The 14,778-nt window shown below is 34.4% G+C and overlaps 1 protein-coding gene across 2 annotated transcripts in view; it reads right to left on the bottom strand.

The window, feature by feature from the left end:
• The window catches only part of TMF1 (TATA element modulatory factor 1), a 28,849-nt gene that overhangs the window by 3,253 nt on the left and 10,818 nt on the right, over positions 1-14,778 (bottom strand). For both annotated transcript variants that reach the window (XM_014836086.3, XM_070492260.1), the window contains exons 6-15: positions 10,891-11,033; positions 10,486-10,652; positions 10,031-10,187; positions 6,973-7,065; positions 6,150-6,306; positions 2,930-3,122; positions 2,327-2,396; positions 1,998-2,090; positions 986-1,087; positions 544-696 (exon numbers count right to left, since the gene is read on the bottom strand). In XM_014836086.3, coding sequence (XP_014691572.2) covers positions 544-696; positions 986-1,087; positions 1,998-2,090; positions 2,327-2,396; positions 2,930-3,122; positions 6,150-6,306; positions 6,973-7,065; positions 10,031-10,187; positions 10,486-10,652; positions 10,891-11,033 — 1,328 coding nt within the window. The remainder of the gene's footprint in view (positions 1-543; positions 697-985; positions 1,088-1,997; positions 2,091-2,326; positions 2,397-2,929; positions 3,123-6,149; positions 6,307-6,972; positions 7,066-10,030; positions 10,188-10,485; positions 10,653-10,890; positions 11,034-14,778) is intronic.

Raw genomic sequence — 14,778 nt, 5'->3', positions numbered from 1 at the left:
AAAGCAAGGGAGGATGAGAGGATGCTCCCTCCCCACTCACGATGCTGCCTTTCATGTGCAGGATGTTGCAATTCTAACCTCTCTCATCACCTTTACTCATTCCTCACAGCGGGAGCTGAAGCAACTCATCTAAGTGGTAAGACTGGGAAGAAGAAGATGGGTATGCTCAGCTCAGCAATCTCCCTTTTTTTCTGTTTGGAAAAATCTGCCTGCAAGGAGTTCTCTGCTCCTCCATGCGTCTAAGTCTTACCTGGGCATGCTACAAGACAGGGGGAGGCATACTCCAGCCCAGCATTTCCTGACAGAGCAGGGAAGTGCCTAATTCTGGCAGTCTGTCAGCAGGCTCATTTGGCTCTCATCCTTGACTAATTTCTCCAACTAGCCTTTATCCTTAATATATGTGATACATTTTGGGCTTCACATGCCACTATTACATTTCATTTTTCAATTTGCTCAGAATTCAGGTGGACATAAAGGGTGCTACTTTTATTGGGCCTCAAAATTTCATTTACTTCTAAATAGCACATTTAATTTTTCCAATACCTGTAAATGGGTAATTTCTCCTTCCCTTAGCTTTAGCTGAGACTGTAGATTTTCAATAATGCTTGATCCTGCTCCCATCCTTACAGCATCATATAGATTGCTTCCATTTGCCGATAAAGACATTGGTCCAAATGAATGATCATGAGGCTCATCCTAAGTTAATTAAAGAAAGCACATACAGTTCTTCAGTTATTATAGATTGTGTTCCATCATAAGGTTCAAACAAAATGGTTCTGTCAGTTCTTGCTTTAAAATGTCTATGACTTTCTTAAAGGCAGAAAATCATCCATATTTCCTCACTGCAATTAGTACTCCTTCACAAACATGCAGATGAATTGCCTAAAAATGGCAAGGTCATGGTGAGAGTCAAACTGCTATCTGCATATTTCCTTTATCATTATTCACTTTAAAGACTGAACACATGTAAGAAATAAAACATCACCTGAGACATGAAAGATGTCTGTAGCCCTGCCATATCAACTCCACTTATTGAACTCGAGCGTGACATTGTGGGAGTGCTAGAAACAGAAAATGGCTTCCGTTCCTTTGAGAGTTAAAAAAAAATTCACTTCAGATTAAAGAGTAAAATAGATTAAAACAGGGATAAATAGAAAAAGCAGGAAACTTTCCTAGGACTAACAACAACAAAGACTCATTCTAATTTCCCCATAAAATGTTACTGATATGATTTCTGAAGTCTTATCAAAGGCACAATATTTAAAAATTTACATGTGTAAATAGACTTGGTCAAATCATCTCAGGACCTATTTATATTTTAACAACATAATGTGGTTTATTTTTAATGGAATGAGAATGTTTTTGTTGAAACAATTATATGAACTGCTTCATATTATACAACATATCACCAATTAAACCTATTTCTTTAGAATCAGATTACCAATGAGTTTTGCAAACCATAAAGGTTCTGGCTTATCCATTTTATTTTTAGTGTATTTTTTTTAATTCCAAATAAATTCAAAAGGTAATTCCAATTTACACATAGGTAGTTTTAAAACATTTAATATATTTAATAACTACCAAGTACACTCCAATCTTTTAAACACAGGAAACTCGCTTTAGAAAAATTACCTTCATTAACCAGAAAGAAAGTGAAGAAATCAGTTTTACTCCTAAGGTGCCTATGGGCCAAATGAGGTGCATTAGTTTCAGTGAGAGACCACAAAATTCATTTAACAAGGGGCAAGAGTTTCTATAATTCAAATCCTTTTTCTATAATTCGAATCCTAGAAATCACAGATGTCTTTGGATAAACTCAAATTACTTCAGATCCACCTGGGCAGGACACTGATCACACTACCAGAATTCATCACTGTACTGATTATAGACATAAGAAATGGTATTTATAAAGTATAGCCAAAATTACAAAACAGTCAATGATTAATCACAATAGGTACTAAGTAGTTACCCCAAAAACAAAACACAAAATTCAGTACCTTTTCTTTTATTGCTTCTTGAGTGAAAATTGCTTTCTTCCTTTCTTGTTCAACTTTCATTTTTTCCATTTCTAACTGACTATTCAACAGTGTCTAATGGAGAGAGAGACAGTTAGATGATTTCTGTGATAATAATTCATGCCATCGTTAATAAGTCAATCTCAAAGTTAGGAGCGTAAAGTATAGACTCCTATTTGTTTTACTACTGAAGACCAAGTTTCAAAAGCAGTAACATCACCCATTTCATCTTGTTTTCTCTCTAGTTCGCTATCACCCCCAACCATTCTCTAATGGAAGCCCTAAAAAGTGAACAAACACTAATAAAATACCTTTTCTTTCCTTGTCTCTTCAAGTGTTCTTACATATTCATCTTTTAGGTTTTCTAATTCAATCTGGTACCTATGAAGCCAGGGATAATGAAACAAAACAAAAAAGATGAAGTGAGTACAGACTATTAAAAACTAGCTACATCATTAAGCCTCGTTACATATATATACATATATTACAAATATAATTTCAGATAGATGGATTTTATGGATTGTGGTTTCCAAAGAACCCAGACATTTATTTAGAAAGACCGGAACACTGCGAAAACCCCCCATAATATAAAAATAACTCAAACGAGTGAGGTCTCCAAACTATCTTGTGGTTACATATTCCTTTAAAAAAATCTGATTAAAGATATGAATCCTTTCCCTGGAAAATGCAAATATATATAAAACATGCCACACAATTTCAGGAGCCTATGTAAGGTTCAATGAATCCCAGTACCCTCTTGCTATAATATCCTATTACTGATGACTGATTTTAAACACTAAAAGTATTTATTTTTAGTTCTCTGTGCTATGAAGCTAAACGCCAACAATATATTTTTTTAAATGCTTTAAAAATGTCATGAAACTACCAAGAATAAAATCAAGAAACATGCTCACCTATGATTTTCATCCTCCAGTTTTCTTAGCCTATTTTTCTCTGATTCTAGCTGGGCCTGACATCTACTGTTTTCCTGTCTTAAGAGAGAATTCTGTGACTCCATGGAAGACATCTGAATTTTGTTGGCAAGGAGTTCTTCTGTAGCCGCACGTTCTCTTTCTACTGCTGCTGCCAACAAGGTCTGGGATTCACCTGATTGTAGAATAAAAAAGAAAAATCATATTTACACATACCCAAGAGACCAAGATACCAAGTGGATTCTTACTTTGAACTTTTAAGGTTGCAAGTAGCCACACTTAAAACTGGTAACTACTTACTGCCTAAGGTGGGAGTGCCTACAGAGACAAAAGAACCAGTCTTAATCTATACCTGCTTTATCATTTTTTTCCCAAAATATTTTAATTTGAAAGTGGAGTCATGTATTAAGAAAGTAGTGGATTAACAAATGATGCTTGAACAACTGGACGTCCATAGAAAAAAAAAACCCAAAGCCAAAAATGAACCTCAAACTAAACTTCACATCATATATGAAAATTAACTTAAAATGGATCATAAACCTAAGTGTATAACAAAACTATAAAACTTTCAGGAAAAAAACATAGGAGAAATCTTCACGATCCACGAGTAGGCAAAAAATATTTACGTTTGATGCTCAAAGGATGACCTATGTAAAGAAAAATGGATAAATCGAACTTCTTCAAAATTTTAAACTTTTGCCCTAAATGAAGAGGATGCAAAGACAAGCTACAGATTAGAAGACAATAAATGCAAACCACATATCTAAGACTAGTATCTAGAGCATATAAAGAAGACTCAAATTCAACAGCGAAAATACAAACAATCCAATTAGAAAATGGGCAACAGATATGAGAAGATATTTTACTGGTGAGGATGTAGAAATGAAAAATAAGCCCATGAAATGATGTCAACACCATTAAGCATTAAGAAAATGCAAATTAAAATCACAATGAGCTATTACTACACATCTGTCTGAAGGACTAAAAGAAAAAATGGGGACAACACAAAATGCTGGCAAAGATGTGCACAAACTGCATTACGCTCATACATACTGCCACTTTGGAAAACAGCTTGGCAGTTTCTTGAAAAACTAAATATGCAATTACCCTTACAACCCAGCAGTTGAACACTTGGGCATTTATTCAGAGAAATGAAAACTTATGTTCACACTAAAACCTGTACATGAACGTTCAGAGCAGCTTTATCTGAACAGCCAAAATCTAGAATCAGCCCAGACACCCTTCATCAGGTAGATGGTTAAACAAACCATGGGAAAACACACAGCAATAAAAAGACTAAATCACTGATACACAGAGTAACGTGAATGAGTCTCCAGGGAATTGTGCTGAGTTAAAAATGCGAATCTCAAACGTCATATCTTATACAATTCTATTTATATAATATTTTGAAATGCCAAAATTTTAGAAATAGAGGACAGATTAGTGGTTGCCAGGAATTTGGGGTAAGGAGGGAGGGTATGAGGGTAGTAAGTGTGGTTACAAAAGGGCAACGTGAGGAATCTTGACTGTAGTGATGGATATATAAACCTACAAAAGTGGTAAAATTATATAGGACTTAATACACACACAGAAACACACATAAATGAATACCAGAAAAACAGGTGAAATCTGAATAAAATAAGTAGATTGTATCAATGTCATTGTCCTAGTTGTGATGTTATACTATGATTTTGCAAAATGTTAACATTTGGGGATATTGGGTAAAGTGTGCAAGAGACCTCTCTATTATTTCTAATAACTGCACTGAATCTAAATTATCTCAATAAAAAACTTGTAGTAAAAAAAGATGAGTGGAGAAGATTCTGAAATTTAACCAAGGTAAGAATGCTCATATTTTTCTCCCTACCAAAGTAGACATAATAACATCTCTATTTTACATTTTATACTCTATTCCATACTGTATCAGTGCTCCTATTAACAGCATTATATGGTATGCTTGTCCTGTAGCTTTGCCTGTATTCCAGCATAATACCACATATCCTCGAGGGTATGTAGACTCCAGTCTAAAAACCACAAAAACAATGGCTTCCAGTTTTCACTTATTGCTAAATAAATATTTTGTTTTAGAAGGTGTCATTTTCAGATGTCTCCTATTTCATAATAAATTAATCTCAAAAAGTTATCATAGATAAATGACAGACCTAAAACTTATACCAACAAATTAAACAATATATAAAAGTTCACCCAGTTCAGTGATCTTTTTTTTTTTAAACTGATGAATCTTTTTCCAGACAAAATCTTATGTGGAACTCAAATAACAAAAGATAGATGAAGGAGGCACTAGCTCTATGAAAGCAGTCTGGAGAGAGCCCAGGACTTTATTTATTGAGCTTCCTTCCCACCACGACAGCTGGCCCTAAGACATCTACTGAATACTTTTGGAAAGCCACTAATCTAGTTCACCCCTTTTAATTTACAGGGAGTAGTCCAGAAAAGGTAAGTGACATGTTCCAGACTGTTTGGCTGGTTAAAAACAAAGGAAAATAAAACATTAAACCCAGAGTCCATGTCTCCTGACACCCCTTCAGGTTTGCGTCTATCACTACACCATGATGTCTCTCTAGTTAGTTTTAGGCATAGAATGGACATATGAATTTTTCATGAATTTGCTAGCTTCTAGGATGTCTACGATACACATATATTACCTGTCCGTACTTGAATAAACATCTTGGAAGAATAATTTTCCTTTTATTAACAGCACAGAAGGGCAACCTGGACTGTTTCTGTTAAGAAGCAGAATATGGACTCTTAAGACTCCATAATATCTGTCTACCAGAATTTGATCTTGATTCTCCTTACACTTATCTCTGTTCTTGGAATTCTGCCACTGACTAGAGTCATATCTGACCTCTACTTCCTACAGTATTACAGACAAGCTAGAAAGGGGTTAGATTTGGCCACAGACAAGGAAAAAATTGAGTGCAGTGGTCTGTAAAAATGAATGACAGATGACAGAAGTATTTTAGATAGTATCTGACACATTGTGTGAGGGAAAACAAATGCTTTGAAAGTCACAAAATATTAGGAAACAAATGTAAAAGAGGAGAAGAGGTAAAAATTTACAAGTTAGACACAAAATATAACTATTGGATCAAGTGAATTTCAATCTCATACTATTATCCTAATTCTACAAACAAGATGGATGGCTTCTGCATCGAACATAAGAACTTAAAGCAGTTACCAAGCCTATCAGAAAGATTCTTCTCTAACTTCTCCCATGATGATGTCTGGGACCCCAGAGTTGCTTGCAAATTTTCTATCTGTCGAAGCAATGGTCTTGTTGTTGTTGAAACATTTTGACTCAGTTCTTGGTTTCGATTCTCTGCTTCCTGGAGTCTCTGAATCACAAAATTCTTAAGTGATTACCACTGACGACAATAAAAACACTAGCAAACAAACTTCATGAGAGAGTTCTGGAAAAAATTATTTCTTCAAGATAGAATTGTTTGTCTTTTTACTATTTTCTAATTATTCAATCCCTAAGTTAGAGTTAAGATGCATAACAGAGTATCTAAATAAGTGCTTCTTTATAAAGCATTTCTAAGATAAAGATATCTTTCTAAGATGAAGTTCCTTTCTAATCCAAATATTTCTAAGCATTTATAAAGACAGAAAGATCAATCTGAGTTGTATTTTCTCTCCCGTATCCTGTGCATGTTCACTGACTGAAAATTAATAGGGTAGTGCCACAAAAACTAGGCACTGATTATCTGCCCCACAGTAATCAAAGACTGATAATAATTAATAAACCAGCAACTACAAATGAGAAAACAATACTGAATATGCAATAAATCATGATAAAATTATTTTCTAAAAACCTCAGGGATTTTCTTGTATATTTTTAAGGTACCCAGTCTGATTTTATTCACACAAGCTACAAAAATACAGCAAATGCTAAGTATGGTAGTAATCCTCTCAATTCCATGAACATAACCCCACTGAGTCATTTTTTATTTCTAGGAAACCATATCTTGGATTTGTGTTTAGGAAAATTGTGACAGTACCTGCTGGAGTTCACTGATCTCATGGCGTAAATAATCCTCTTTTCTGGCAGCTGCTTGTTCTGCACGTTGCAGTGCCAGCCTAAGGTCCCCCACCTGTATGATGAGAACCGATACACCATCACAAACAATAATAAAACATTATCCGTAACTTCTTGCTACCTACATATTTTGTGTCGTGTTGACTTACTGTTCACCTATAATATTCTACATTATCCAAAGCGCTTTTACATGTGCTAACCATTCATCTAGCAATTCTAAAACTATGTATATTCAATACCTATTTAGGAAAGCACTGTTAGGCAAAAAAAAAAAAAAAAAAAGCATATAAATACGTACAAGGCACATCCACTGCCACACAATATAGAAGGAGAGACAACGCACCCATATATGTTTGCAGTGTAAGGCAGAAGGTGATAGGAGCTATTTGAGCTATAAAAACTAGGTGCTATGCTCACACACAGCTGCACACACTGTAAACTGCTATAGCCTTTTTGGAAAACACTATGGGAACATGTTGAATGAATCATCAAACTTTTTACACCCTTCCACCTGGTCACCCTAGTCCTGAGAATCGACTATGGAAGCAGATCTATAAATACACAAAGATGTTCCCTACACTGTTAGGTAGACTAGCAAAAACAAACTTTTTAAATATCCATCGGTAGTAATTTATTTTTGCAAATGTTGATACAACATGAATATACTCATTAAAAATTATTATGAATATAGGGCCAGTCCCATGGCCAAGTGGTTGAGTCCACGTGTGCTCTGCTTCAGCGGCACAAGGTTTCACTAGTTTGGATCCTGGGTGTGGACCTAGCACTGCTCATCAAGCCATGCTGAGGTGGTGTCCCATATAGAAGAACTAGAAGGACCTACAACTAGAATATACAACTATGTACTGGCTGGCGTTGGGAAGAAGAAGAAAAGAAAAAAAAACGATTGGCAACAGATTTTAGCTCAGGGCCGATCTTAAAAAAAACAATTACGATGAATACAAAAAAAACTTAAAAATTTATGATTTAATCTTAAACAAAAAAACTGTGAAATAACATGTATGATATCAACTATAAAAATTATGTACATGGAGATAAGGACAAGAAGGTAATACAGAAAATTGACAGTACTCATAAAAGATGATGATTTTATGAATGGCAGCCCCATACACTCTACCTCCCATTCCTCCAATTTTTCTTTATTATTTTTCAAGTATTTCTAATTTAAAATATTGAGATTTTTATCTATCACAGTCACAGAGTAGCAGAAACACAAGGGGGTTATGGACCATGGCATGATTTACAACAGCATTATATTAGAAACAACCCAAATATCCATCAATAAGAACTGACTGGATAAACAATGGTACATTCATACAATGAAGTACTATAAAACTATAAAAAGGAATTTTTTAAAAAGCTCTATGTTCTATTATGGAGTGATCACCAGGACATTTTATTAAATAAATAAACAAGCTATAAAACAGTATAAATGGTAGACTATATTTTATGTAAAAAGGATGAGGAAGATACAAATAAATATGGTTTTAAGTGTACGTGTGTATATGTATGTGTGTGGAGGTATATAAGTAAATATATAGATATTTATATGCTCTTGCATTTACAAACAGAAACACTGAAAAAATAAACCAAACTCTAATAAAATGGTTACCTATGGGCAAAGAAAGGGAATGAGGAGGGGCTAAGTTGGAAGCAAATGTGTTCTCAATATATTTTGCCATATAGCTCTCACTTTGCAATCATTTAAATATTCTACATATTCATGGAAAGTTAAATCAAAAGTACATTGGGGTCAATGAGGAAAGATAATCTTTTCAACAAGTAGTGCTGAGACACTTGAACATCCACATGCAAAACACCTAAATGTGAGAGCTAAGATTATAAAACTTTTAGAAGGAAACAGGTGAAAACCTGCGTGAGCTTGGATTAGGCAATGGTTTCTTAAACATGATGCCCAAAGCACAAGGAAGAAAAAAAAATAGATAAACTGGATTTCAACAAAATTTTAAAACTTTTGTGCATCAAAGGAGACTATCAAGAAAGTGAAAGACAACCTATAGAATGGGAGAAAATATCTGAAAATCCTACATCTGATAAGGGTCTACTATGCAGAACATATAAAGTATTCTTATAACTCAAAAACAAAAAGACGACCCAATTAAAATATGGGCAAAGGATTTGAACATTGTAATAAATTTCTCCAAAGAAGATACACAAACGGCCATAGAATAACCACCTAAAAAGATGCTCAACATCATCAGTCATTAAGGAAACATAAATCAACACCACAATCAGATACCACTTCACACCCACTAAAAAGGCTACAATGAAAAAAATATACACAATAGCAAATATCGGCAAGAATGCGGAGAAAATTAAACGCTCATATATTGCTGGTGGGAACATAAAACAGTGCAGCTATTTCAGAAAAGTTTGGCATTTCCTCAAAAAGTTAAAGATAGGATTACTATATAAGCTAATGATAAATATCTTAAGAGAATTTAAAATATATGTTCACACAAAAACTTGTATATCAATATTTATTTATAGCAGTCTTATTCACAGTAACCAAGAAGTGAAAATAACCCAAATATCCATCAACTGATGATTTTGTAAAACAAAGCCTGACAAATTTTGCTCTTCCTCCTTCACCTGAGGTCCACAGACTCCCACAGATGTTATGAATGAACTCAGGAGTTACATGGATTCTCCTGCAATTATGTGCAACGTTTATCTGCCTATGTGCATTTCTCTAGTAAGAGGGTCCTTAGCTTTCATAATATTCTCAAATAAGTCTGAAATTCACAAAAAATTAAGCAATATTGGTATAATATAAGCATCACTTTAACAACAAATTAAAAAAACAAACGATTAAGTTTGGCACAATCCAGTACTCTTAGAAAAATGCCCAACAGGATTATAAATGAAATAAAACACATGTACCACTACATAAGCTTTGAATCAAACTAACTAATGGATTCTTTAATCTGCAGAAGTACAAAGATTTAAAAGACCAACTTAATTCATCACCCATTGCTTACTTGAATTGCTAATGTTTCTTGCTGCTGACGGGCTTCTTCGTGGGCTTTCTCTAGTGCTGCAGAAAGTTCTTCTTTAGCTTTCATTTCACGACTTAGAGCAGCTTCCTGTGCCTCACTATCCTTTGCAGCATTGGCTTTGTGGAGATCAGTAAGTTCTCTTAAAAAAACCAGATTGATCATTTTTATTTAAAATAATCTACATTTAATTACACACCCAAGTTAATGAAGTTTCTAAGATTTCCATGAGATCTACAGAATAAGGGAGAATTCACTACATAATAAACACTGACTGCAGCAATGACGCTCTCTATTGAACTTGCTTTGACCAGTTACAAGTCCATATATAGCTAAGTTTATAAATCTTGTTAGTGATCAGACAATAGAAAAAGTATTTCTTCAACATCTTGCTCTGATATTTGATTTTAAATGGGTTGCATATTTATTCATTTTCTTACTTGTAGGCACTATCAAGAGCAGCCTGAATACTTCGGTTCTTTTCTTCAAGTTCATCCATGTCTACTTGAAGTCGGCCAAGATCTTTCTCTTGGCGTTCTACCACAGAATTTAGTTTTTTAATATTTTCTCTATGTTGTTTCTCAACCTCTTCTTTGCCATCAAGCACCTATATTACAAAAACAGTCAAAAGTATTTTCCAATAAATAACAACATGGTAAATAATTGTATTCCAGGAATCTCAAGTGTTATAATGAAGAAAAATCTTAACATTCGCTGATTAAATTGTTTGAAAAATTCTTCCCACATGATATATCCCATTAAATTATTCCAAATGCTTTATAAACCATGGTCAACTGTTCACATAGGAAGTAATAACATATACATAGAGAATGGTTAATATTCACCTGTTTTAAATGTTGCAACTCTTCTTCTAGCTCTTTAACTTTTTTGTTCAGTTTTGTGATAATATTTTCATTTTCTTTGTCTTTAGCCCTTAATTTCTTAATGATGTTAGAATTCTGCAGCTGCTGTTTTGAAAGTTTTTCTCCTGACAATGGCAAAAAAGTACAAGTTCAAATAATGATGATTCCCTAAGACCTGAATGGCATGTTTTATTTAACTAGTGCCATAAAATGAAAGAATATTTTTAAAATCACAATACTCTAACTCCCAATGTGACAAATGATTTGGACAAGAATCATCATGAATGCTAAAATTACTAGGTGGAAGAGTGATGGGGAACAGGATATTTACAGTTTTAAAAAATCACTCCCACATACTATAAACCACAAAGGGAAAATACTTTTACAATGAAAAAATCCAGCAGTTGCCACCTTAACCAAACAGTCAGTTTTGGCATTGCCAATTGTGGTACAGCCTGACACTATGTGTCTACTGACGTGATGGAGTGGTAGGTACACAAAATCAGCTATGATATTTCTTACTAAAAATTTGATCTGAATCTCATCTAAAGAAAGTGACAAATTCCTAAACATGGGGCATTCTGTAGGACAACTGGCCTGGAGTCTATGAAGTCTTCAATATCATGAAGGAGAGAGTACTATCCTAGATTGGTGACAGACTAAAAGAATATAATGGCCAAATACAATGTACAAACTATAAATAGATCTTGGTGCAGGATAAATGATCTGGTACAAAGGTCATTTTGAGAGACACCTGGGATAAAAGATAAAATATATGCTGGATTACTTTTCTGAATTCATGCCAATTTTCTTAAGTTGGATTATGATGTCATGCTTGTGAAGGAAAATGTACTTGCCCTTGTGAGATGCACACTTAAGAATTTAGGAGTAGACTTCAGATTTAACGCAATCTGTCTTAAAATCCCAATAGAATTTTTCACAAAAATAGAAAAATCAATCCTAAAATTCATATGGAATCACAAAAGACCTGAAATAGCCACAGCAATCTTGAACAAGAAGAACAAAGCTGGAGGTGTCACATTTCCTAATTTTGAAACATATTACCATGCTACAGTAATGAAAACATTAGGGTACTGGTATAAAAAGAGACATATAGACCAATGGAACAAAATAAACAGCCTAGAAATAAATCCACACATTTACGGTCAACTGATCGTCAACAAAGATGCCAAGAACACACAATGGGGAAAGGAAATCCCCATCAATACATAATGTTGGGAAAACTGGATATCCATATTCAGAAGAATGAAACTGGACCCTATCACACACCAACACAAAAATCAACTCAAAATAGATTAAAGAGTTAAATGTAAGACCTGAAACTGTAAAACTACCAGAAGAAAACATAGGGAAAAAGCTTTTTGACATTGGTCTTGGCCATGATTTTTTTGGATATGATCCCAGAAGCACATAAAAGCAAAAACAGACAAGTGATATTGCATAAAACTAGAGAACTACTGCACAGCAAAGGAAACAATCAACAGAGTGAAGATACAACCTATGGAATGGAAGAAAATATCTGTAAGCCGTATATCTGATAAGGGATTAACATCCAAAATGTATAAGGAACTCATACAACTCAACAGCAAAAAAAACAAATAAGCTGATTAAAAATGGGCAACCCACAACTAAAAAGAAATACACAACTATGTACTGGGGGGGATTTGGGGAGAAAAAGCAGAAAAAAAAAAGGGCAAAAGACGTAAAGAGATATTTCTCAAAAGAAGACAGAGAAATGGTCAACAGGTATATGAAAAGATGCGCAACATCACTAATCATCAGGGAAACGCAAATCAAAACTACGATGAGATATCACCTCACCTGTGAGGATAGCTATTATCAAAAAGACAAATGCTAAGTATTGGGGAGAATGTGGGGAAAAGGGAACCCTTGCACATTCTTGGTGGGAATGTGGACTGGTACAGCCACTATGGAAAACAGTATGAAGATTCCTCAAAAAATTAAAAATAGAACTACCACATGATCCAGCAATCCCACTTCTGAGTATATATCCAAAGGAAACAAAATCACTCTCTCAAAGAAATATCTGCAATCCCATGTTCGTTGCAGCACTATTCACAATAGCCAAGATATGGAAATAACCTAACAGTCTGGTTGATGATGGACGAATGGATCAAGAAAATCTGGTATATAAAGAATATATATAAAATGTAATACTATTCCATCTTAAAAAAAAGGGGGGGGCCAGCCCCATGGCTGAGTGGTTAAGTTTGCGCACTCCACTGCAGCGGCCCAGGGTTTCGCCGGTTCGAATCCTGGGCGCAGATATGGCACCGCTCGTCAGGCCATGCTGAGGCAGCATCTCACATGCCACAACAGGAAGGACCCACAACTAAGAATATCCAACTATGTATCAGGGGGTTTGGGGAGAAAAAGGAAAAAAATTTTTTTAAATCTTTAAAAAAAAAAGGGAATCCTCCCACTTGCGACAATATGGATGAACCTGAAGGATGAAAGGGCCAGACACACATAGTACATGATCTCACTTATATGTGGAACCTAAAAAAGTTGAACTCATAGAAGCAGAGAGCAGAATGGTGGTTACCAGGGGCTGAGGGGTAGGGAATATGGGGGGATGTTGGTCAAACAGTACAAAGTTTCAGTTACGCTGGATAAATAAGTTCTGAAGATCTAATATAAAGCATGGTGACTAAGGCTACTAATTCTGTGCTATACACTTGAAATCTGCTAAGAGAATAGACCTTAAGTGTCCTCGTCACAAAAAAAAAGCGAACTACATGAAAAGATGGATATGTTAATTAGGATGATCATGGTAATCAATGCACAATGTAAATGTGTATCAAAAAATCACATTGTACACCTTAAAGACATACAATTTTTATTTGTCAATTATAGCTCAATAAAGCCAGGAAAAAAAATTAGGAGTAGAATGTTATGATATCTGTCACCTACTTTCAAATGGTTTGGCAAAAGAGTAGTGTGTGTGTACGAGTATACGTGTACATAAAGATTTGCAGGACGTGTGGCAAGACATTAACAGGTGATGAATCTAGGTAACGAAGTAATCAGTTACTCATGGTAGTGTGCTTTCAGCTTGAGTCTTTCAGCTTTTCAGCTGTGAGGTGAAAAATACTTCTGGGGGATTAGAAAGCCATATGTAAACATTCTCATATGAAATAGTTCTACTTTCTCTATAAAAAAGTTCATTAGGTAAAAAAAAATCAGCCCACTCCCTAACTGAATTACTAAATTCCAAAATAGTGACATTTGATATTAATCTTTTAAATAACTTTTTAAAATTATGAAACCACGCACTTTAGCCTTCCCCTCAGTCTTTAATATTGTAACATAAGGCAGTTACTTCAAGATGTCTTGAGATAACGATTACGTGTTTTATCAACTCTTCCTTCATTCTTCTATATTAGGGCTTAGACTGTGTTTTATAATGATCTATATACCTATATTTCCCTCTCACTAAACTGTAACCTCCTAAGGGACAAGGAGTGTGTTGTATTTATTATTGAACCAAACACAATATCTGACATAATAACTGTTAAACATTAGGCTGAATAAATGAAAAAGAAAAGTTGGGTAAAACTAACTTTTTCACATGAAATGATTGCTTCCAATTGTTCTCACTTACTCTGGGAATTCAATTAAATTCCATGATTTAAGCACAGAAATGTTCATTCCACCACTATTTGTAATATTAACATTTTAGAAATAAGTGTACAACATTAGGGAAACAAAACAAATTATGGTATACTCATATAATTGACTTTAATACAGCCATTAATAATGGTATCAAAGTACTTAAAGGCACAAGAAAATGTATAAAAAGGAAAATTACAAATTAGATATATCACG

This window comes from Equus asinus, chromosome 21 (assembly GCF_041296235.1).
Source record: "Equus asinus isolate D_3611 breed Donkey chromosome 21, EquAss-T2T_v2, whole genome shotgun sequence".
NCBI classification, from domain to species: domain Eukaryota; kingdom Metazoa; phylum Chordata; class Mammalia; order Perissodactyla; family Equidae; genus Equus; species Equus asinus.
Note: the sequence above shows the minus strand (reverse complement) of the source record. Positions and strands in the feature narration are given on the sequence as shown.